Source organism: Phymastichus coffea, unplaced genomic scaffold, assembly GCF_024137745.1.
Source record: "Phymastichus coffea isolate CEN01 unplaced genomic scaffold, Cenicafe_Pcof_1.1 PCOF00218, whole genome shotgun sequence".
NCBI classification, from domain to species: domain Eukaryota; kingdom Metazoa; phylum Arthropoda; class Insecta; order Hymenoptera; family Eulophidae; genus Phymastichus; species Phymastichus coffea.
In genome coordinates this window covers 154,654-179,791 of record NW_026707029.1, presented here as the reverse complement: position 1 = coordinate 179,791, position 25,138 = coordinate 154,654, and the positions used below count along the sequence as shown (strand labels likewise).

At 46.9% G+C, this 25,138-nt stretch overlaps 1 protein-coding gene across 3 annotated transcripts; it reads left to right on the top strand.

Moving 5' to 3' along the window:
• LOC131674187 (uncharacterized) lies at nucleotides 1–24,806 on the top strand. 3 transcript variants are annotated; one of them, XM_058952698.1, is made up of 4 exons: nucleotides 1–772; nucleotides 10,716–10,879; nucleotides 20,955–21,130; nucleotides 22,441–24,806. In XM_058952698.1, exons 1-4 carry the CDS (start codon nucleotides 159–161, stop codon nucleotides 22,840–22,842), a joined length of 1,356 nt encoding a protein of 451 aa, XP_058808681.1. In that variant the 5' UTR covers nucleotides 1–158; the 3' UTR covers nucleotides 22,843–24,806. The 3 variants fall into 3 exon arrangements, with proteins under 3 accessions (XP_058808681.1, XP_058808680.1, XP_058808682.1); XM_058952697.1 differs by having other exon boundaries at nucleotides 1–805; XM_058952699.1 differs by lacking the exon at nucleotides 10,716–10,879.
• The last annotated feature ends 332 nt before the right edge of the window (nucleotides 24,807–25,138 follow it).

Genomic DNA, 25,138 nt, shown 5'->3' with positions numbered 1-25,138 from the left:
CAGCCCCGTTCGGAAATGGACGCACAGCGGAGAAAGGCGCGAGCACGCAGCTGATCGAGCGAGCGAGCCGAAAACCAAGGGCCAGCGAGCAGATCGCGCTGCGACGCTGCAGCGAAACGCAGGGGATAGTGGAGGCCACCGATGTCCAGGGCCGCACGATGGCCGGGGCGCTGTCCGAGAGTGCCCCCAGGCCAGTGAGCGTGGTCCGCGTCGACGGCGAGGCAGCGTCGTCCGAGCAGCAGCAGCAGCAGCAGCAGCCGCCGCCACCGCCGCCGCCACCACTGGCGAGCGCCGGCCATGACCAGGTGACGGTGGTGAGCACCTGCGGCGGTGGGGACGCCGTCGCCGCGACGACGACGCTGCCGGCGCGCTCGTTCGCCTCCACCGAGGCCCAGACCGAGCAGCTGTCGCCGCAGATGCTGCTCGGGCCGCAGGCGCTCAGCAGCCACGCGGAGCTGCTGTCGGAAGAGCTGAGGGACGCGCGGCGCCGGGAGAGGCGGATGCGCCGCCAGCACCGCCGGGCGATGCAGCGGGCGAGCGGCGCCGCGGCGGCCGCGGCCGCGGCCGCCGCGGTCAACGGGGCCTGCGCCGCCGCCGGCGTGCCGCCCACCTACCCGGGCCTGCTGGCCGCGGCGGGCCACGCCGCCGTGCCGCCCTCGGCGGCCGCCGCGCACTCCGGCTTCCTGCACCCGCCGCCGGCGCACCTTGGCCTCCGGGGACTCAGTCTCGGACTGCCCTTCCCCGTGCCGGCCAGCGTGTCCGCCTTCGGCAGGTCAGTTAATCCTGATGATCAGCAGCGCCTCGTGTAAATGCCCATTTCATTTGCTATTCTTTCGGTTACATTGTCTTTTCCATCTCCTCCGCTCGACGCCGCCTCTCCGCCTCCCTTTCTCGTGCGCGCCGCGCTTTCGCTCGTCTCGCTTAGCACTGCCACCAGCGGGCTGTGCGGCTTCGATAAACAACGATGGCCAAGTCCATCACCGAGAGGGCATCGACTTATTTTCGATGGGGAAGCGACAATCTCCCGGCATTGTGGCAGTTCTAGGATAAAGAGAGACTTTTTATTGCGCTCGTATGGTGCAAGGAAAGATTAAGTATCCGGGGCTCGTAAATCGTCGACTTTTGCGCGCGCGGACGGACAGATCTGAATGTCGACGAACGGAACTGCGAAAAAGTTTTTTAATATGTGCACGGCGCGCGAACCAACTCGACTACCACGCTTTTTCAACTTCTCTCTCTCTCTCTCTCCCCCCCTCTCTTTTCTCTTTGTTTGTTTACGACGTGATTTAACGCGGCTTCCCGGCGATTCCGTTCGTGTTTCTTGTCACGGAGATTGCAATTCGTTAAGATGAGAAAGAATGCCCAATTCTATTTTCATTATCGCGTTATACCGGAATATCGCGGCCTTTCGCAAACGACGATGAAGTAACGTGGCGGCCGCACGACACCGACAACTATCAATCAGACCAGGATGCAATTGTTGTCGGTCCGCTCGCCTTCATTCGGTTTTCGGTTTGTGCGCGCTCATTCAAACCTCGCTTAATCAGAGCAAGCGCATACGCAACTCTGGTCATTGTGCTTTGACAACTTGGCAAACTGACAAAAGAAAATGCAACGTCGTCGTTACGATGGCATGGAAGAGGGAAAAAACGAATCCTCCCGTGCATCGGTCTACTCTTTGATTACGCGACCTAGAAAAAGCTCGCGCGCGTCCTTGACGCGTCTATGAAAGAAGGTCCCTTTCGACGATCGAGAAAAATAATAAAAGGCTGCAACAATTACTCGACTAAACGCATGCCGTTAGCTAACGACCGGCGCTGATTGTTGCCGCGCTCTCCCGGGATACTTTGCCCCTGGTAAGCGCTGCAACTGAGCTCGCGAAAGGTCCGCGCGGGAGAAACGAAACGGCTTTGATTGGTCGATGTTGATTTCGCAATCGACAGCCGTGTATGTCTACCTAATATAGCTGAAAAGTCGACTAGCGCGAAATTAAAGAGAGGCAGAAAAAAAAACCGCACGGCGGCCAAGTGCCTATTACACGCTACATGCTCGCGCCGCCTCGTCGTCGTTAATGGTATATGCGCCTACCCAATGGGAATTTCGTGCATGCCAGATACGTGACAATGAACCAGCCGTTCCGCCCGCCGAGAAATGCGATGGATGGGATAACGATTATATTTATTTATGAAGCCTTTTTATGCATTATATAACGTTTAACAGCGCAATGTATGGCCGCTGGGTACGGGAATAATTATGATCCCCGTGACGGAAGAAAAACGAAAATGGAGACTTCTTTGTATCTTAGTTCGTGATATTACAGATCGACGCCTGTAAAAACGCGCCGCGACGCGCGGCGGAAAGCTTAACGAGTAAATTAAAGCCGGAACTTTTTCGCGCCGCCGCCGCTGCCGCGAGGAAAACAGAGATATATATATACATATATATAATGAAACGGCCATTAAAATCACGCGCACGGCGGCGAAGGGTGGAGAAAAAGAGAACGAGCCCTTGGTTCTTCGTGAGCAGAAAGGCACATAGCGCGCGTGTGTTAATGATTGTGATTGCAGAGCCGATGGCCCGACGACGGCGATGATGGCTTTCCGTGCCGACGACGATGATTGCGACACTTTCATTCTCCCCGACCTTCTCGATGCGGCGACAAAGCGACTGCGCGAGGAGACGCTCGTTGCCTCGCTCCCCGCGCGCCCCGACCATTATTCTGCCGTCGACGGGCCACTTCTTATATTTACGCGTGCCCGCTGAGTCCAAATTTTCCATCCAGCGATTTGCCGATTGTACCGGTTTTACATAGCGCCGATGTTTCGTGTATTCTTCCGATCGAATACCTCCTCGAGTGCGAAGTATCGGTTTTCGATAAAAGCACATGCAACTTTTATTCTTCGTTACTTCGACTCTTTCAGGAATTGTTTTTCTTCGTGAGTCTTGTAGAAATTGTTTATCACGGAGCAAAACAAGAAACAAAAGCAAAGAATAAACAAACGTTGTTTTTCTGCAACGTTCATCGGCATTTGAGAACATAACATTAGCCAAGATATTGTCAATTCGTTTTCTACGCACAACAAACCGCGCAATATCTTAATTGTCTGTGCACGCCACGTATAAAGAAATCATTAGACGGCCATTATTTTGAACGCGCCGCGTAACGACAAGTTGTTAGGGCGTCCGCGTCCGTTCTTTCGGACTGTGAGAAAAAGGCGTCGATTGTCCGTCAGCCGAAAAACCAGTTCGCCGACACTCGGCGTTATCGAGTCTGCATGATAATTAGCTGATTAGGAGCGCCATAGGATACATCGCCGACAAGCGAGACACAGCCTCTCGCGAATTGCGCGTGATGTAGGTCATCGAGCGCGGCGCGAAAGCCAATGCCTCGCAGCTCGAAAGAGCCGATACGACGAAGCTGCAGCGGCGACGACCAGATAGGCCAAATCCATCCGATTCCATCGGGCAGACAAAGTCTTGATAATACGATCCCGTCATCTGGATGGAAGTAATGGCCGTGGAGCTCGGCCGAGCGTTAAATCTGTCTGGGATGCTATTATCCGCGAAGATAGGTGGCGCGGCTGATTGACGTATATCTATACATATATACATGTGCATATGTATAATGCCGAAACGAAATTTAATTTTCGGAAGGCTCTCTCTCTCGCACTCATCCGTTCCGTCCGCATGTGCAAACGCGCTATACCGTTAGCTCTCACGCGAGTGTGTGTGTGTGTGTGTGTGTGTGTATATCTGCCGCCGCCGACGCACCTTTTATTTCGTACGTATACATACGCGTTGGACGTTGCGGAGAACGAGAGCTCACGCGCCAAAGACCTTTCCAATGCTCTCTGGCTCAGCGGGACTTTGCTCTATACTCGCGGCCTGTCTCTCTTTCTGGCTGCGCGAGTGTGTGCGCGCGCGCGCGCGTGCGCGTGTGTATTATGCGCTCGAGTCCGCTCGATTTGCCTGTCGACAGATGTACTATCCGCGCACGAGCAAAGCGACGTCATTTCGCGACGTCTCGTGTTTTTAAGCTGCTCACCGAACTCCGTGCTTATTAGGCGCTACTTTCCAATTTTGCACGCTCTTTCTTCTGCTCTGTTCGCGATGTATTATCATCGCACTCTCTCCCTGGCAATCTATCAAACGTGATGTTTTGAGTGCGTTGTATGTGCAGCTCTACGCGCTCACTCGAGTAAGCTTGCGCAACGCTGAAGAGTATGAAAGTTGAGCTCGTAAATCCTCGAATCGTGTATGGAAAATTCATCTTCCCGCTTGACCGCCGTCATTGTTCGCGCGGTGAATCTCTCTTGAAGGCGAAATTTCGGAAAAGCTCGCGAAGAGCAGCGCGCGGCACCGTGAATAGAAAATTTCTGCGTCGACGCAAGACAAAAGCTTTTCTCGGGCGTGCGCGTACACGTCGCCGTGCCTGGGAGAGCGAGCAGAGGAAAATTCGCGCGAATCCCGCGAGAAACTTGTCGGATATCGCAATAGTGGGCCGCCGCCGCCGCCGCGCGCGCTCTCGAGAGAAAGACGCCGGCGGGGGAGACGGAAGCGCCGCGATGCCTCGCGCGCGCGAGCATGCAACGCGGAAAAGGAGGAGCAAAGTAGAATGACTCGCTGGTTGTTTTTTTCTTATCTTTCTTCTTCGTTATTCTCAGACGCGCGTGAAAGTGAGCTAGCTTACGGGCGGCCGAGCTCGGACAATTGAGTTCGGCAAGCGAGCAATCGTTGGCGCACGCGCGAGCCTTCGACAAGCAGATATAAACAAACAAACAAAAAACGCATAACTCGGCGAGGTACTTGTTTCTTTTTTTTTCTGTGTCGGTTTCGATTAATGATAACGTCAACGGGCGATTTATGGGGCGCTTTCGTCGCCGAGGTACGCGCGACGGCGGCAGTTCATGCCCGTAGAAAGTGTACACGCGCGCGCCAAACTCGCTTGTATTTTCGTTCGAAGCGTATTTCGAAAATCAGCCGACTACCAGTTCTTCGCGGATTCGTTCGACGTCGTCGCGTCTTCTCTCTCGCTCTCGCTCTCTCGTGTATCGTCTCTTATCTGACCGCGATGACGAATCGACGAGCAAGTCGTCAAGGAATAACCGAGCCCTACACGCGTCGGTTCTTTTCTGTCCACATTGCGGAGTCAGGGAAAATAGGGAAGAGGTAAATGAGCCCAAATGAATATGGTAAATCGAGCATTCGTATGCGCGCGCGACGTTCGATACGACAATCGTTATTTCGACATTATACGGCTGTTGGAAAATTAGAATGTGAAAAAGTGTACTCGAACGCACACTCCAGTGGACTCGGCACTCGCGAAAGTATCAAAATATAGAAGCCTGTACATGCAAATGGAGCGGCTGACGAGTATATGCAAACACAGTTAGGGAAATTAAAATAAATATATGTATAATATGTATACATTGACTCGGACGATAACTGTAACAGCCAGCCAATTCCATATTTATGAAGGCGCCGATGGTGTAAAATCCAGAAGCGAAGAGCGAACACGAGAGCAGAAAATATATCGCCTCTATAAAATCTCGTGGTCGTCTTTTCTTTTTACTGGCGAGCGTGCACATGTGTATGTGTGCATGTGCGCGCGCGCGTGTACGTTGTGAGATACCGTTAACGCCGTGACGAAACCTACTCACTGACTAAAGCCGGTAGCCCTTTCTTAGCGTCAAAACGCTCGCCAGCCGACTTTTTCCCCTCGAAAGCGTCAACTCGTATAATTGATTGGACTCTCCGACGCCGATTAACTGGATTTAACGCGGATATAACGCTCGTTACGTCGGTGGGATTAATGGCGTTACGCGACCGTAGAACAGCTAACGAGTGCTTTTGGGCAGCTCGCGCTCGATGGCTCGTTATCGTTCGCGAGCTCCGGCGAGTCGGCCGACGCTTTCGCGACTGGCGAATCATCGTCAGCCGCGGCCGGGAGTTCGACCCTTAATTCTCGTCGACGTTGGCTTTGGAGAACGTTCGAGCTTTCCTTTCGCCATTCGTCCGTTGGTATTCGACGCGCGCGTCAATGGATTACGCGCGGGACCAGAGCTTTCTTCGCGCGACTCGACCGAGCCAGCGACTACTTGCGCGGCGAACGAGCGGAGCCGCGCCGCGACGTGTGTCCCGTGGGCGGGAAGTCATCGACGGATAACGCACTCCAACCGATTAGCTCCGCGTGGCGGCGATGGAGCCTCGCCAATCGCGAAAAGTGTCTGCCGCCCGCGCGTCTCGATGCCGTTGTGTTCGCTTCGTCGGTAGCGTCGCCGCTCAGAGGTGATCTTTAGCTCGAGCGTTTCTTCGGCCAATGTTTGCGCACGCTGATTGGAGCGAGACAACGCACCGGTGTTGATCGTAGACAAACAAGCGTTGCGAAGATTGTCTATCGTCTCTCGAGCGCGTACGCAATGCTGGCGAGCGTCTCAACGACGTCAGAGAGAGAGAGGGAGAGAGAGAGAATCGAGACAGGATGAAGCCACCACGGCAAAAAGTCCGATTGTTTCGTGGCATCGTGGAAGCGTGTGAACAAAAGAAAGGCGTTTGATTGACGATGAGCCATCAATGACCAAGCTTTACCATCGGATCCGATCACGAGCGTTAGAGCAATAATCAGATAATCAGACCCACGCGGACAGAGGCTCTTGGCGTACGTCTAAGTTTCACGTCTGGTCTAGGCTGCTGGGTCGATCGATGCAAACAGACGCCCTCTCGAGAAATTCTCCGCTGTCTCTTTCCGCTGTGCCCGCGCGGCCGTGCGCGCGAAACCCGCGCCGAGGCGCAGATTCTGCTGCTTATTTTCATATTATGCACTTGCCTGCACGCGCTCGCCAAATGAGAGCCGGCGAGGACTCTTTTTTTTTCTTCCTTTTTTTTTTCCTTTATTTTCGACGGGAAGCGGAATATCGTAAGGTGGAGGATATGTAGGACACGAGAGCAGATTTATGGACTAGAAGTCGGGATATATGCGGAATTGAAAATTTAGGGGAGAGTGCATTGCACCGCCGTGTGTAATTTACGTCTCCCTATGGTATACCCATGACAAATGATTCTGTCTGTGTGTCTGTCGGAGCTCTGAGTTATTGTTAAGCATGCCTTCTTTCCTTTTTTTCAAATGGATTTTCTTCCTTCGATTTGCACACTCGCGGGTTATAATTGCGAAATCGAACGAAAAAAAAGCTCTTGAAAGCATTATAGGGCACAGAGAGATAATTTCGTATAGCTATTGCCCCTTGGAATTGCATAGGCTACAATCGATAATAGTACGGTTTAGTCGCGAAATTTAAGACTTTTCTAGAATACCGTTAGTCTTTGTTGCCGATAAAAAGCTTTGAAGCGAGTGAAACAACAAGAAGGCAGTAAAATATGCTGTATTTCCTGCGACGAAAAGTTCTAGACAAGAAAGGACATAATTATAGCAGTGCGTTTTCTAGCTGCTTTTAAATTAAATTATCACGCGAAAAAGCATAATTTTACCTTTCTCGCGAGCCTACACAATAATAGTTGATAGCCGTGTTTTTTTCATATTGGCTTCCTTCACAGTCGAGCGATTGCGTGTACGCGGCTATTGTATAGAAATTAATCGAAGTCGATTTAATGCAACAAAGCAAGATTCAACGTATCGGATCATAGTACTTTCACCGATCTTTGGCTTTTGAATTTCTCTGCAGAGCAATGATATTCGAGGTATGAGCAGCGGGTACAAACCACTGTCAAACGTTCAAACGGTCCTCGCCCAAAACTAAACGTGAAATTTCACTTTTAACCGACGGACATGCCGCTCGAAGATGCTCTTTTTAACGGACGGACAACGAGGACTTTCGTTTGACCTGGATCGGCGATTTTCGAGCGTCATCGAGCGTTTAGCGGCTACAGCCGAGTTTTAGATGTGCCCATTTCAGACCGCAGCCTCGTGTCTCCTCGCGAACTTTCTTCGTCTTCTTCGTCCGTCGCAAAAGTTTTATGAATGAACGATTAATATCCCGTTATATCGATTAACGAAAACAAGGCAAAAGAAAAAAAAATATATCTACTTTCTACCCGAAATAATACGTGCACTCCGCAAGTGGAGCGAAGATCGAAAAGAGGAAGAACAAAAATAGCTAAATGAGTTCCAACGCAGAAGTTTCTATAATAATGAGAGGCATTGTTTTCGAAGTCCCAACTTCTGAGAAACTCGGCTCGCTACGGCGCAAAAAAGAACTACTTTGGAGATTTTTCCGATGCCCGCAGCTTTTACCGTCGCCTCCGATGTTTTTTCTTTTTTTTCGTCAAAAGCTGAAAACTTGCGGCAGCGTGTGCCACCGATTGTGCGTTCAAACGGTAATTGCCGGTCGTCGGTTGCAAATGACAGGCCACAATGGATGGAGACACACAATGAAGAACGAAACGAAAAAAAAAGGAAAAAACAACGGCAAAATGAAATTCCTTTCGCCGGTCTTTCCGTACGCTACTATTCTGCTCGTCGCCATGAGAATCCTTTTATACTTATCTGCGCACATTGGCCACTTTGCATTTGTCTTTTTATTCTCATCGCGTCGCGCATCGTCTCGAAGGAAAAGTTTAGCAACTCGACGTTTATTATTTTTTTTCTCAAGATTTAAGTAATTCTCCGAGAAATGGGTTACGATGTCCTCTTCAACGACACAAACGGGCGAAACGAGGAAGGACTGTTTTGCAAGCGCGCAAAAAGGCAAACAACAGCTCGCATATAATTTATTTCGCCACAGCCTTTAACTACACCTTTGATCGTTATCTCTCGCAATGAGTAGTTTGATAGGCCTCTATACTTATCGCGAAATCTTGCGCGAAGATTGCTGTTGTGTATTTCAAAATGTTTGTCACTCGCTAGACTCTTCGATGTAACTGCTAATGATAGATCCAACGATTGCCAACTGGGATATCACTAACCAAGTTTCAGAACATTACCTTCGAGATAATAATTATTATTATTATTTATCAAACCAGAGCCAAGTACAAAAAAATGACAGAGTAATAATTATACATTGTTACGTTACAACAGTAGTTCAGCCAAGGAAAATTTTTTGTGAGCTGATAGGTATTTTAAAATTAACTTGAAACTACAAAAGAATTTTGTACCGCCGTACTTGAGTTCAATAATAAGTACATACTACCAGGTTAGTACTCAAACGGTTAACGTAACGAAATTCATTTTGTTTTTATTTGCAAACTAATGTCGTCGTGCCCATCAACGTCGCGGACAGCACTGTCGAAAAAGAGGAAAACTTGGCGTGGAAAGGCATCGCAAAGTCCGCACGCGAAACGATAATTAGAAACAAACAACGAGCTCGCTAATCGCGCTTTGATTATCTGCGCGTCAGCGTCGAAGTAGGACTGTTTCGAAACGAAGAAGAAAAAAAAAATGGGCGGTTAAACTGCCGCCTAATTTACGAGCGTGCGAGCGTTTCCACGCGCACGCCCCGCTGTCATTGTCGACGAATTATGAATGCTGAATAAGCCTCACCGCGCGCAATTCCGAGCTGCATTTTGCGTACTTATACGCGTTGATTAATCGCAACTTTCCCCGCGTGGCTTTAATTGCACTTTGAGTGGGCGCGCGCGAGTCGGCCAGATAGTGGCGTGCAAATCCGGGTTACACACTGAAAGTCGTTATCTCTCGCGATAAAGACACGCCGTCGGCATAATTAATATCTCGAAGTCGCGAGCGACCTAATACAGTAACACAGATACGCGGAGCGTCGCGCGACAATTAGCGTCCCGCGCACGATTAAAGTGAAACGATCCGCGATCCCAACGGTCGTCTCTGCTGCGTTCGCGCGCTGGACAATTACGCGATTGCAGTTCTTTTTCTTTTCTTTGTTGAAAGAGCCTTTGTTCGCGGGTCAAAAAGAAGAAGCGAGAGTCGTGGGGGCTTTTCATTAAAGCCTCGCGTATAATAATCCCCGCAGCTGCGCGATGGCGACGACAACGACGACCACGACCACGACGACGACGACGGACGGAGAAACTATCTTCTCAAGACTTTATGCCCGGTATACGATTCTATAGCTACGTGTCCAACTTTGCCAAGTCAAACGGACGCTTTTAAACTCTCTCTCTCTCTCTCTCTTGCGAATGCAGTGGAGTGATCTCGGTAGTCGTCGTATTTGCGCTATGCAAATTTTCGGCGGAGGAAAAAAATAAAAGACGATCTCGGCAGCGCTGATTAAAATCGTTGACAATGGAGTTTGACTGGAAGCTCCACTGCGAAAAATCCATGATGATATTCCAAGGCGTTACTTGCGCTAATTTTCAATCGCGACAAGAAAAGAGAGAGAGAGAGAGAGGGAGAAACCCGAGCCGAAAAAGAATTTTCAATCGAGCGAGTAGCTGCGAATCAAAGTAAAAGGCAGGCGCGCAGCGTAACGAGGCAGCATCGGATGGCGCTCCGCTCGGCGAGATCTCGATTAGAATATGAAAAGGCGCGGGGTTTGACCGCGGACCGCGACGGTCAAAGGCCGCGACTCCCGGCAAACCACGGCCTTTTCGCCATTCCCAAAGAGGTCTAGTTAGCCGAAAGTCAATAGCAGGATAAGATCCGAGAGAGAGAGAGAGAGAAAGAGAGAGAGAGAGAGAGAGAGCGAGCGCGGAGGGAAAAGGAGGCGGAGAGCTCGCGCGCGAGAGCGGAGTGTGTGTCAGTGGGTCACTGTACGGAGCTGGTCTTTTTGTTGTTTGTTCTTGCGCAGGGACGCGGTGCCCAAGCAGTGCTGTGGACTTGGCTCGCCTCCGGTGCGCTGGTCGATCCTCGGCGTTGGCGTGGTCGGACTCGTGTGCGCTGGTGCGGGCGCACTGCTCGGCGCGCTCCGAGCCACTGGACGCGACCACATCGCCGTCGCTTTGCTCATGATTGGTAAGTGAACGCAGGTCGTTTGCCGAGCTTCCTCGCGGAGGCGGCCGCCTCGAAAATGAGCGCGCGCTCGCCAGCGATCGATGCGCGGCGCGCGTACACGTAGCTCGGCGCCGAGAGCCGAGGACTCGGGCCGCAGCTCCCGCCGAGGAGTCGGCCCGGAAATAGGTCGCGGCGAGGTGCCAGATGGAGGAGCGCGCGCTGGCGAGGGGGAGCGTCCTTGACCCTGCGCCGCGGGCGCCGTTACGCAGGCGTATCACCTTTGCGCCCGCTGCTGACGTCCGAAAGCTCGCGGGGCTCGTCCCGGAGCGCTTCCTTGACCCACATCGCGCGCCCTCTCTCGCTCGCTCCCTGTCGCCTCGTCGCCGGCAGCGCGCCGCGCGATTTTCGGCTCTCCGGGCCGTCGGCTGCACGCCCCGTTATTCTTATCTCCGATCGCTCGCGCTCGTCGAGCTTCGCGCACGCGCGCTTTACGAGCTAATAGCCAGACAAGTTTTTGCGCCTGTACTGCGTAGTACCTTCCGCGGAATATCCACCTTAACCCAGAATCCTCCTCCGATTAACATCTACGTTCGCTCCAGCCTTGCTCTACGGCTTTCAAATCACTGGACGCGCGGCCGAGCTTTCGACGGTTATGCAAAATACACAAACGTACGCGCTTCTGTTTGCCTTTTACGGGTTAATAGATTTTTAGGTTCGTTTCCGCTTGACCTTCATTCATAAGACATTTTCGCGCGCGCGTCATACGCGCAAATCGAATAGTCATCGTAATCTCCCTCTCCCCGCACTTTCGCTCCGACGGCAAGCAGATCCGCGACTGGAATACAAACAATTTCTCTTATCTTTCTTGGTCAAGGAGAAGAAAGTCGCTGGCCGTACGTCCACTCTCTTCTCGAAAAATTGCTATTACTTGCGAAATAAAGCAAACAAACAAAGAAATAACCAAGCAAACAAGCGGAGAACGACTTTCCGAGGCGAATAAAATAAAATGATGCGATAAATTCTACGTTTGCTCGAGTCGCAGTAGGTACGATGTGCTTCCAAGACAAAGCGCAAAATGCTCTCTCGCAATGCCTTCGCAGTGCGTTAATTGCCGTAATAACTCGCGAAGCTTTGTCTTTGCGAGCGAGCGAATGGTCGTTGTCGCTCTATAAAACTGATTGCCGCCTCGTCGCAGAGCGCAGAAAAAAAAACAAAAAAAACAAAAAAAAAAACGAAACACGTAAAAAAAGCCCCTTTCAAAGCCAGGTACTTCGCGGAGTTAGGCAACCAAACTGCGAGCGCGCGGGACTGCTCGTCAAACTGCTCGGTTAATCGCGCGTTGCCGCGCGGAGATGTAACGAAATTGCGAGCGCTTGGAGATCCGCGGCGTAGGTCACGTAGGATGCTGCTGCCTGGTAATAATGTAATGGCGCGAGCGAGCATCGCTGTATCTTGGATAATATACGTGAGATGGAACAATGATCCGTCTATTCTCTAAACGCTTCGTCATATACGATCACAGATCGAGGAAGGCGAATTATCAATAAACCGGGCATTTATAGCGTAAGCGATCAATTGTGCGATTAGATCGCCTCGTTGCCCCCTCCCGTCGTACTCTCTAATTGGATAAGCTGACGCAGTCACCACGATGAATAATCGGAAATCTCCGGCAGGACCCTATAGTCATTCGGGTTTTCGGTACGAGACTGCCGAGGGGGCGATCGCTAGTGCTCTCGCTCTTTGCTGGGCGCTCGCATCAATAATTCATATGCGCGCGCGCGCGCTCCTCCCCGCTCGCCTCGCGCGAGGGACCAGAAGGACGCGAGAGACCGACTTTTCCTGCGCGTAAGAATGACGGCCCAGCCACTCTCGTCGAATTTCATCGGGCGCCACGGCGCGCAGTTGCGCGCGAGCCAACGAGCTCAGGGAGAGTTTCGACCCCGCTAATTTCCCTAACTCTGCGTTTTCTTTTCTCCTTGTTTTTCTTTGCCGCGTGCATGGACATTTTACAAGCCGAGCGCGGCGCTCTCTCTCTCTCTCTCTCTCTCTCTCTCTCTCTTTCTTTAATTTACCCGTGCACGTCTGCAGCGCGGTCTAAAAAAAGCCACTTTTCAAGCGCGGAACGAATTTTAATTGAATGCGTATGATTATAACGTTGTGAGGAGCGACAATCCGAGCGTCTTCAATATCGACACTCTTACGAATACTTTGTTCGCGTAATACATTCAAATTCTCAATTTCATGCTTTTCCGCTTGGGCATTTTTATTTAAATCATTTACTTTCCTAGAGTAGATGAACAATAGTGTTTCTTTCGTAATATTATAAATTACATCGGCGATCTTTATAGCGCTGGTATTATATTAAAAATTGCTGAGAAAAAGTACTTTTGTATACTTTCAAATGGTTTATTTTCGTAACAATAGCTGAATTTCTCATTATTTTATAATGAGAATTTCAGTCTGCATCCACTCGTTCTGCACGGTACATATCCAGTCAATAAGTCAAGTACACTGCAATACATCACCAACTAAATTGTCCTCTTTTGGCTGAATACAATTTATTTTTAGGTTCCATCCATAGTCCTCTATCGGATCATAATTATACGATGCAATTTGCCCCGACATTTTTCTACTCGATTTACATTTGATGGAATCATCTCGAAACAAACATCGATTTTCACTTTGGATTCATTATGCAAGAATAAAAATAGGGTATCTTGGCTTGGCGCATCTTCTTCATAAGGATTTAGTTTCCAGTAAAACCTGTGAATATCATTCTTTCGAACCCTGTTTACTGATGCTTTCGATTTGCTAAGTTAATGTGGAGTTATTCATTTCAAATTACTCAAAATTAGTCATATCTTATCGTAAAAGGTGTAAAGTATTACTTATTCAATTAACAAATAATTTTTAATTAGACGATTGATATAAACGTTTTGAATGCAGTTAAAATATTTAGTGCAGTTTAAGCATTGCAACATCAATTGATCAAGTTAGTAGAAAATACTTACATGTAAATATCGGGGGAGCAGAATTAACAAAATATAAAAACGCAGAACTTTGATTAAACGATTTATATGACAACAAATATAAATTCATTTTCATTGAGATAAATCTGTATGGCAATTCGCGTCTAAACGTCGATCATATTCCGAGTATTTCCATTTCCCGGTTGAAATTCCATTGAAACATACAAATAAATTTTCATGGCGATCGCTTCAAAATACCCGATGACATCGCATCACTCAATCTCGACATAAAAGTCTATTAAAGCAAAGACCAGCCAATACAAAGAGAAAAACTGGGTAACATATCAAGTCCTTAACAAACTCGATATATCTATCGATCAGATGCGCAGCCCATACACATATTATGTCCCGAACCATATAAACGCATTCTATGCATCCACTCGTATACTGGAGAAAAATCTTTTTCAGGCTCGCAGGTGTGAGAGAGAGAGAGAGAGAGAGAGAAAATCTTGCCCCCGATATGTTTTTCCAGCGGCTAAAAATACACAGCCGAGGGTGTACGTATATACATCGCACGAGCCGACATAAAAACGCACTCAGCGTACAGCAGTTGCACTTTTCGAAGAGAGAGAGAGAGAGAGAGAGAGAGAGAGAGAGAGAGAGAGAGAGAGAGAGATGCACATTGGCTATCGAGAAGAGACAGAAAAGTCAAGGGCTATTTCTTGGTCCAGCACGTCCATTTTCCAACCCTCGCACTGTTGCGTACTTCTCTTCATTTATGCACTCCCTCGATTTTTACGTGCGGTATTTCCGTTTTTTTTTTCTTTCTTTTTTTTTATTCGTTTCCCCTCCTCGCTGGCGCATCGTACGTCGGCGAATCTTTGATTTATTCCGATGAAAAGGCTCCCCCATCCCGCTCCTTTTTTTCGGTTTTCCATTAGGCGGAGTGCCGATAATGACGAACTCCCCACATTTTTCCATCGGCGATAAATTTACCATTTCAAATGAATGCACGCGCGGATGTAGGTAGCGCTTCGCAGTCTCATCTCGGTCGACGTTGCGCAGAACCCCTCCCCCCTCTCCCTTCTTTTACCGTTGCGAGCAGCGTCTTTCTCTCGCGCGACTGCGACTCGGAGACACTATACTGCCACCGTCGATCGTTCCCCGTTTACGCGCTGATTTTCTCCGCGTGCTGCACTTCTGATACGATCTACTCCAGATAGCTCGTGTGTCGTCTACAATGCCCATCTCCCTCTTTCTCTCTCTCTCTCTCTCTCTCTCTCTCTCTCTCTCTCTCTCTCTCTCTCTCTCTCTCTCTTTGCATTTTATGATTTTTTCCTTTCTTTTTGTCCTGTTCTCTACTTGCGCGGTAGGTAGTGTTTCTCGGGAATCCGCTTCCGTTGTCTATCTCGGACTCACCGTAAAACAGTTGCTCGCATTCTTTTCGAAAAGCATTTCGAATGCAACACTGAGTGTCGTACGCGAGCGAGTCGCGGAGAGAGGAATCATTGGCTTCGATTCCTCGTGATAATTAGCCACTTGCATTGTCCATCGAGTGATTTATGAATAAGCGGCGAGCCCGGCCCAGTGACTTTCGAGGGCGCGCCAGCGGCGCAGTTCTTTTACTCGCGATTCGACGACGCCGATGTCACGTGCACCGGGCATTGCGTAGCGAGCCTCGCGTAAACTCGTAGGCCGAGATCGACGGCAAACGGAACGACGGATCCTTGGCAAATAAACGCGCGGCCGACGCAGAGGTGACTCGCGCGAGCGAGGATTTTTCCGTTGCTTCGTACGATAGAAAAATCCTCGCCGAAGGCGCTCGGCAAAAGCGCGCTTTATGACGCCGCACACCAACGTCGTTATATATATTCTAATTGCCATCTAATTTTCCAACGTACAAGGCTGCGCATGTTTTCGCTGCCGCGGCAAAATGCCTGCCGATCGCACAATTACCTCAGCGTGATCGCGCGTTTTTCCACTCGACATTGTAGCTGGTCTTCGCGAGTGGATCGATCATACACCGATAGTTTCTCCTTTATCCTGGCGTGCTGCGCCTCGTTCATTATTCACATCCTTGAAAGACAACAAGGGAATGCACTCAGCCCGATTGCATCGGGCAATTGATGCGCGAGTATAACAAGTGAAATTCTCATAAGCAGATAATCGCGCGATATTCGCAACGAGGACCGACGGGAAGAGGCGAGCTGTGGTCGTCGGAAAGTTACTCTCCCCGAGAGCAGCAGCGGCAAACTACGCGCAAGTTTGCATCGAGACAAAAGATATTGTCCGCTCCGGTAAGTCCATTAACCGTCAAAGGCGGCGGCGGCGGCGGCGAAACAATGCCAAGTACAGTCGTCGTTCGTCACGGATAATGTGATCGAAGAGAGAGAGAGAGAGAGAGAGACGCGCGCGCGCGTCCTTCGTTAATGTTCGATATAAAACGAAAACACTGCCTTTCGCAATTCGGCAGGCGGCGAGGTGATGCGCGGAAGTCCGAGTCTAAGGCGAAACGGTTTAATTGCTGCGATTGGCGCGAGAGCGCTCGACTGATGAAAAGCACTTTATCGAGCGACGCGACGAACAAAAGCGCCGGGCTGCGTTATCGGGAACGTTTGCGAGCCAACCCCTCACGCACGATTGGGTCTACCTACCGCTGGCTTTCGCGGCTGCGGCTATTCACTGCTTTGTGCACGCCGAGGGACAATCTCGCGTTGCTTTGTTTTTTTTTCTATTTTTTTTTCTTTTGTCGCTGTGCGTAATCTCTTCGGATTTACGAGTTTACAAATACGGGTCGATGCGTCGAAGCGATTATCGTATTTTCCACGTCAGCGTGCGCGCGGGGATGCGTTTTCTGCGACAGCAACTTTATCAGCGCGATGCCGGCCGATTTGAGCAACGGCGGCGGCAAGAAAAGCAAAGGAGGTAAACGCAACGAGGCATGCTCGTTTACAACGTTAATTAAGCAGCGAAGCTACCTCTCGCAAAGCCAATTAGAGGCGCGGTGAAACTTGATAGGAGCGAGCGTGATGCAGTTGGCGAGCTACGATTGTCGTCAGGCGCCGCGGAGGCATCGACGGCAAAGTTGGCGGACGAAAACTCGACGGGATCGTTCAGCGAGGATGAGGAACGGCTGCGAAACGTTCGAGAGGAGCGCAGCGGGGGCGCGCGCGGAAAACCGTCCTCCCGCGATCGGCCACCGAACCGACCCCGACGAGTCGCCTCAGCCTTGGATCGCTCGGCGGCCGGGCGCGACGCGACGAAAGGATGAGCGCGTGCGCGGCGCGTATACGCACGTACGGCTCTCCTCCGAGCGACCTTGCCTTCGGCCATAAGCGCGCAATAATTGCTTGGCTCGACCGTGTGCCTCGATGCATGACAATGCGAGCCGCGCCGCGCAGCTCCATTCGCACTTGGCGGCCAACGACGCGAGTGCGCGCCTCGTTTCCGCGCCTGTCGGACGGATTGGCCCTGCGTTCGCGCTTGCACAGCTCGACCGATCGCTTTTTATGCGCGAGCACTCGACTAATGTATCGTAATATGTAATATCGGCATGGACAGGCACGCGTGCGATGAATTCCATTAGAGCTCTCAACGTGAATATAGACGTGCCAAGGAGAGCGCTTTACCTAGGACGAATCCTTGACAGACATAAAACCACGGTATAGCAGTAGTTTTCTAATATTATTCCATTGGATAAAATGTCAACGGGAATCCAATTGGCAATATCAGCCGGTCATTCTTTTATTCTTTAGTCATTTTTTAGCGGACCGTCTTATTGATCTTTGGTATTGTGTCGCTCGCAGGAAAAACTTTTTTCCTGCTAAATAATTGATTGTTAAACTTTCATCAAATCATATGATGCATAATCAATCATTTACAGTCATTCACAAACGACGTGTAATAATAATACTCTATATAGATCTTTACTAAATCATGCTATATAATAATATTAGTTGGAAGAGCTATACTGTCGCTCAGAAGATATAGAGCAGCGGAGATCTGACGTTTAATTTCCGGATGGGTACCTCTGACTTTTTTTCAAATACCTCACGGCTCACGGTAAAAAACTCGTGCCCTAAAAGTCAAATCCAGGAATAACTGAAACATAAAATTATCTAACTAACAACTTTATTTAATACTTCTGAATTAGTGATTCCTCGGTATATGACATTCAACTTTTAAACAGTTAATTCATAATTATTATAATTATTATACCCGTTATTAACGAGTATACGAGATGAATTTGATGGATTGAATAACATTCAAATTCACAATATAAGCAATTAAGCATGTTTTAAATTCATGTGCATCTCCGAATAGTGAATTATTTGGCTAAAAGTACACAATCATAGTTTATATAGGAAATACAGTATCTAAACTGATATTTATTTTAATAAATAAATCATGCTTTTCAATAAATATTTTCCGCATTAATTCATAGACAAAACAATACATCTATAAGTATTTTTACATCAAAGAAAAATTAAAGCACAAAGTAAATATTATATTTTACTTTATTGTATATTAATGTTATTTATGCTTAAGCATGAAAGTTGTTTATATCTTGTTATTCCAATTTATTTTTAATTTTTTTAATTATAAATGTAAATATATTGAATAGTAATTTCCATTGCTTCGACAAATAATTCTTCAAAAAATTCTGTATTGGACTTTATCGTTTTTTTGCTTATTTTATTATATTGTGAATTACAAACACAATAATCTTGTTTTCAAGTTCATGAAAGTAAATGAAAATGTTTGTACATCAGTTTAACAATGCGTCGCGTGCTCAAACAGCTGGAAATTAGGTGGCGCTACCTTAAATATTTAATGTGTGAATTTTGAATATATAAGTTTAAAGGGTATCGAAATAACTAAGGTTTATCATGCAGAGAATGGTTTGGATTTCAAGTTAAAAATAAGTGCAATCAATTAGCAAAGGTTCGTTTATGCGATAACAATGTACGAGGGCAAGTCCACTGACAGGTATGGGCTGAACGCCATAAGCGGGAGAGAACTTCACCGCAAGCCCGATTTTAGAAAGGGAGAAAATGAAAGAAAAGGAAAGATCGTATGACAATGTACCCGCAAAGCGAGAGCTCGCGCCCATCGTCCGTCCGTCGAATGGACGTACGGACGTGTATGACAACGTTCGAGAGTTGTCGAGCGTTTGTTCAGTTGGTATAGACACCCTATAAAGTTATATATTTTTATCCCGGAGAAGCACGTTTCTCGTGCGCGTTGTATGCTTCGAGTACAGCAATTCACAATTTTTCATACAGCCAATTGTTAAACGTTAAGTCTAAGGGTTAATCACGAGCGATTCTTTTTCCCGACTATTGGAATGACAGAAGAAACCAGTCAAGATTGAGCGATTGTGCTCCGGCACAAAAGCTCTAACTACGTAATCGGAGACATTTGACAGCGACGGAGAGAGTGGAAATATAGAGGCGTACGGGGGAATCGATAATCGTAAAAACAGACAAAGCCGCGCGGCATAATAATCCCACTCACTCTCGGGGAAATCCAATGGTTTACCTCGGACCGAAGTCGTCTATATAAGACCTCTAAAAAGTCGCGATCGCGCACAAAGATCCGAAGAAGGAAGTAACGGGAAGCCGAAGGACGTAACCGAATTCGTCCGTTCTCGATGCAACGTAAACTTAAGCAGGCTATACATATCTCTGCGGCATCTGTGCCCCTGCAAGTTTTCACTTTGGCGCTCTTGTGTGTTTCTCCCCCACCCGTACGAGCGGCGGACACCTCTTTTCTTCTCTCTTCTTTCTATACCTGTATTATCCTCCTCGCATCTGCTCGGGTGATTTTTCCCTGCCTCCCCCCTCCCCCCGCCATTGACGTTCGAGGCTCATCGTCTGCTGCCCGTAGCCATGTCTTTGTCGAAGCACATCGCTTGCGTTTGACGACAATTTTCCTCAGCTTTACACCGGATTACATAAATTTCATTTTTTTTTCCAATAAATCCGTCTATGTTTTTAGTTGACTTGATTTTTAATCGTGTTTCATTGAGTCGGTTACTCTATACAATTTATCACAGCTGCATTGAACAATTTTAAAGCGATATTTTTTTTTGCTATTTCAATTTATCTCCATTTCTTCAGTGGCAAAAAAGAAGCTTAAAATAACAGATTAAAAAAGAAGTTGGCGGTTAGTTCACAAGCTCCCCTACCCTCTCTCTTTCGTGCGTGAGCACGGAAAATCGTGTTTTCAAAATAACAGAACTCGCCAGCTGTCACGCTCGATTTTCAAGGGGCGATCGTTGCTTTTAATTTGATTACACGCTGACCATGTTTCTGCTGCGCTTGAAATGCGTAACGAATCATCCAATGGAAAATTGGAAACGTCTGCTTCTGAATTTTCATCTTTGGCGCCGTCGAGTTTTTAACGCCGTATAAATTGTAGCTCCGCCAATTATAATATAGATCCGGCTGCTGGAATATTTCACTGCAGCCAAGCTGAATGTTCACTGAATAAAAATATCAAGAGTCAATCGCGCGATATGTGATTATCGAGGCTGTTCATCGCGGATGAAACTTTTAATCGATTGTTCATTGTTGTATTAGTAACGGAGCTAGTCCTCACTATTGTTCAGTTAATTACCGCGATAATCCCGTAACAATGGCCTGCATGCTTGTTGCCTTCTATTTTACCAATCTCGCGTAATTGATAAATGCGCGTTACTTTTACGCTTCGAGAGATCAACAACGCACTATGTTAATTCGTAAGCGGTATAGTTACAGGCTGATATCGGGCATATATATATATATATATATATATATATACACACATATATACATATACATGTCAGGCAAGTGGCGAACGATTTTAAATATTCCCGATAACATCCTCGACTCCGAGCGGTTTTTCCAGATCTAGCATGGAAGTGTGAGCCACGCACGCAGACATCGAGTTCCACGCGCGAATATTGCGTCGCCGATATTAAAAGGGGGGGGGGGGGGGGAGGCTGCGAGCGCGCGAAAAATTCCTGTTGAAATTGCCGGCGTATCTTCGCCGATAATTCCCTGTAAGCCGTAGCGCAGACAATTCAATATCAGCGAGGTATTCGTCGATCTACATACGTGTGCGATATGTTTGCTTGTTTGCAGGGATCGGCGTGGTGCTGGTGACGGTGAGCGCGGTGGCTTGGCGAGTGACCAGTCGAGAAAACTGCAGTGGCTTCTTCGGACTGACGGGCAGAATTCCGGCCGCGAGGCCGATGCATCCCTACGCCGCCATGATTTATCCCGAGTTTCAGTTCCGAACTCCACCTCCCAGTTATCAGGTGAGAAAGCGAACGAGCGAAGCTCATATTTATGCCCGCCCGCCTCTTCGCGCGGAAATCTCTCGGGATTGCATTGTAAAGCCGTGGTCTGAGAAAGGCTTTATTGATCTTGCACACCACCAGCTGTTTATTTATTAAACAGACTTTCCTTCAACAGTTATTCCGGCTTTTTTTTCCCTTTTCTTTTGCTCTGCCTCTTTGTACTTTCCCTTCAATTTCGCTTTGATCAAAGTGCTTTTACGAGCTAATAACTTGGCTCCGTAATCATGCCTCGCGCAGTTTTATCGATTTATTTGGGAGAGAGCATTACGCTTTTTAGCCCGGGACATTAATTATTAGTCGGCCGACTATTTTTACGAAATTCATCTGCTCGGCCGCTCAAAGGAAACGAGCTTTCGAGATGTGTTTTTTCAATGATTGCACCGACTGACAATACACTTCCTCGGCGTAATTTCATTCAATTGGCTTCGATGCGCCAAACTTGTTAAACGCAACGGGATAATTATCTTCCGCGGAAAAAGTTGTTCGAAAGTCGACCGATGAAAAACGAAATTCCACGCGAAGAAAAAAAAAAATTGTTCCACTCGCAATTATCACTTCGTTCGAGTGCGGTTGCTTTCAGAACGTCGCCGAGAAATTACGACTTAAAACCAAACTGCAGAAAGTAGCAATCTGCGAGCGCAAAAGAATTTTCCAAAAGGATTGCATGCATAGAGGCGAAATTAAAGCGGAAAAGTCGCGAGACGTGTAAATGTTGATTTCCGGTTGCGATTTTCGCGTTTCCTTGTTTGGCAACTCGTAAAACGTTGCTTAGCGAACGATCCGATCGATAAGTACGTGCGTGTTACTTTCGAAAAACCTACGCTCGCTCACACACAATTCATACTCAATTTGCACGTGGTAACATTGTGCAGTGCTATTAAATAAATGAGGATACGAATTCTCGCGAAAGGCCTCGCTCGCTCCGGATAAATGTATATTATTATTGACGCAGCTTCGTTGGCTTCGGATTGTACATGACGCAATCTTATTATTATAAACTCGGCACGGGTATAGGTTTTCGCGTTGCTCTACAGCCAGTGTAGTTTTTTACCCTTTGATTGTATCCCTCGGTGCGCGTTCGTAATTTGCAAAGCGAGCTTTTGTTCTCAAGCACTCGGCAACGTTTTCGATGATCTCGAGCGTACAGCGAAGCTTTCGTCGGTTAATAAACGAAGGCAGCCTCGTATCAGATCGGATTCGTCAAGTGCACTTTCCAGATGCACGCCGACAAGGAGAGCGAGTTAACGATTGAAAATGCACGTTTACAGGCGAGCATGCAGGAGTACAGGCTACGACTGTTGCTGTTGGATCGGCTGCAGCCGACCTCGTCGCCGCCGCCGACGTACAGGTCGAACGCGGGCAGCCTGGTGGCGAACGGACTCGGGGCGATGAACGGCACGACGCCGGCCATAACCGGTCCTCACCACGCGAGCCACCATCACCACTCGATGGTGGGCACGGTGGGTCGCAACGGCGAGAGCCGACCGCCGAGTTATTGCGGCCATCGCGTGGTCGCGCCGACCACTCAGACCACTCATCACGGACTGCCACCCACTTCCAAGAAGGACGCCAATCTGGTGCGCATCGTTCAAACCGAGAGCGAGCCCGTGATCCTCAGCGGCGACCAGACGCCGCCGTGTGCCGCTGTCGAAGTACTCGCTCATCTTTAGTCAGCCAAGACACTCTTATCCCTCTTACTTCCTTCTTTCCTCACTGTGTTCTTTAGCGCTCAGAGCGCCATTTGTCACAGTTCTCGCGTGTGTATGTGTGTGTGCGCGCGTGTGTGTAAACGCGTATGTATGTGTGTGACGAGCCAGACGACCCCTTCCTTGTTGGCGACTGTCATTCCGATCTTGAATGTATCGTCGTTCGGCCCACTTGTTCTGTATATATACTCGAAAACAAATCGGAATAATAACGACGGAAACAAACATCATTTACGATGTTTATCTATGAATGCGTTTACCTTTAGTTGCACTCTGTAAATATGGTACTCTGCACGTCTTCTGTTCATAGCGCTTGATGCTGCGTGTGTATACTTTTTATTGTAAATAATCGACGAGAGACGTGCAACTTTTTATTGGAGAGAAGGAATCATTATTCGGTTTTGCGCATAATACGATTACTTTTCTTTTTTCGTTTATTCTTCCAATGATTTCGTTTTAATAATTGAGGAATAGCCGTCGTCAAGTTAATCCAACTGCTATTGTATTTTATGCTAATTGTGCCATAAGATTACTTTTCATTTCAGTATCCGCTTAAAAAGCAAAATCAATTGCTTCAAAATTGCAAACATGAAATGAATGGTGCTGGTATAACAGTTGATACACGTAACACTTATATACCCTTTTAATATATTTGAAATTGTTGTCAACGTGGAGTTGTAACACTTTTTTACCAAGCCCTTTGACTTTCCATGTAGGTATTTTGTATCCCGATACCTTAAATTTTGGGATAATAGCGCCACGAAAAAAAAATTCAAAATTTATCAAATTATTAATATCGTTAGAGTGAAAATATAATATTATGTTTTTCCACGAAAAGAAAATTGCAATGACATATGTGCATAATAATAACGATTTTTTTCATTTTTAATTATGCAATGGACTGATAAATTTATGTATTTACGTTACACAAAAGAAAAAATACATCATACTCAATACATGTATCTAAATAAAAAAATCTGTATCAAAGACGTAATTATTTTTCTCGTAACACATATGGATTTCAAAGTTCTCATCTTCTACACTATATAATTATTCATATAGAAATGAAATTGAAGCGCATACATGTTCAATGACAGAAGAATAGTCTCAACAGCTAGAATAGTTAGTCGTCTAAGAAACTGTGTGCTCTTTTAGAACCATTGAAATTTTATGAAGATATAGAAATCAATAAGAAAATAGAATATACCGTACATACGAGCCAAACTTTTTGAATAGACGATTGTTCATTCGAAATCCAGTTCAACATTTTCTAATTAAACCTCCGCCTACGAAAATAGATTCGCAACACCATTATACCCTCGACCATTCGTTTCTGAAAAGTTCGAGTATAAATGATGTTATATAGAATTTCCAATTCTTATAATACTGCTTTTAAACTCTCAAGTATTTATCATTATTTTCATGATTTATGACTGTATATGTATACATACGTTGAAAATATATATTGACCTCTTTGCGAAGTTTAGTTTTTGAGAGAAACTTGTTATGCTCATCGGACATTTCATTCTGAGTAGATAACAGTTTAATAAATTAAAAGACAAAAAAATTATAATGTAAGCAACCACTGTAAAAAAATTTTATGTTAAAGCTCACGGGTGTTGTGCAACTCAACATATGTATCCGCAATATTTTTTTAAGTACGCAGCGAAGATTGAGTAGGCATACAAAATGTATTTTCATGCGAGGTTAAACAATAAATGTGCACGCGAGTCTGTTTTGCTGATAGATAAATTTTCTTGCGGAAATAATAAGAAAAAAAAAATAATAATGTAATAGAAATTTAAAAGTGCTTATTATGCTCAAAACCAAACTCGCAATGATTCGTGATATGTGTAAGAGCGATGAGTTAAGTTGTCGGTCGAATTAGTAGTTCCTTAATATATTGTAGGCCAATTTGTATATTGAGAATGAATAAAATATATATTTATCTGAACATCTGTTTTATTCATCAAACCTTTTGACATGCGATAGCTCACTTTATAAATAATTTTACGTTTGCTTTTATTATCAGTTAAAAATCAGCTGCCATTCAATTGAATTTACCAGTTTTCTTATATCTAGTGTTATTATAATAGTTACAATAAATACTATTGACTCATTTAATTACGGTTTTAATAAATTCTTTAGCATTAAATATCCTTATTTTATTTACTAAATGTCAAAATCATTTCTATAATAAAAACAACTATTATTAAAAAATTCAGTAATATCAAATTGTATAATCCGATTATTATTAATT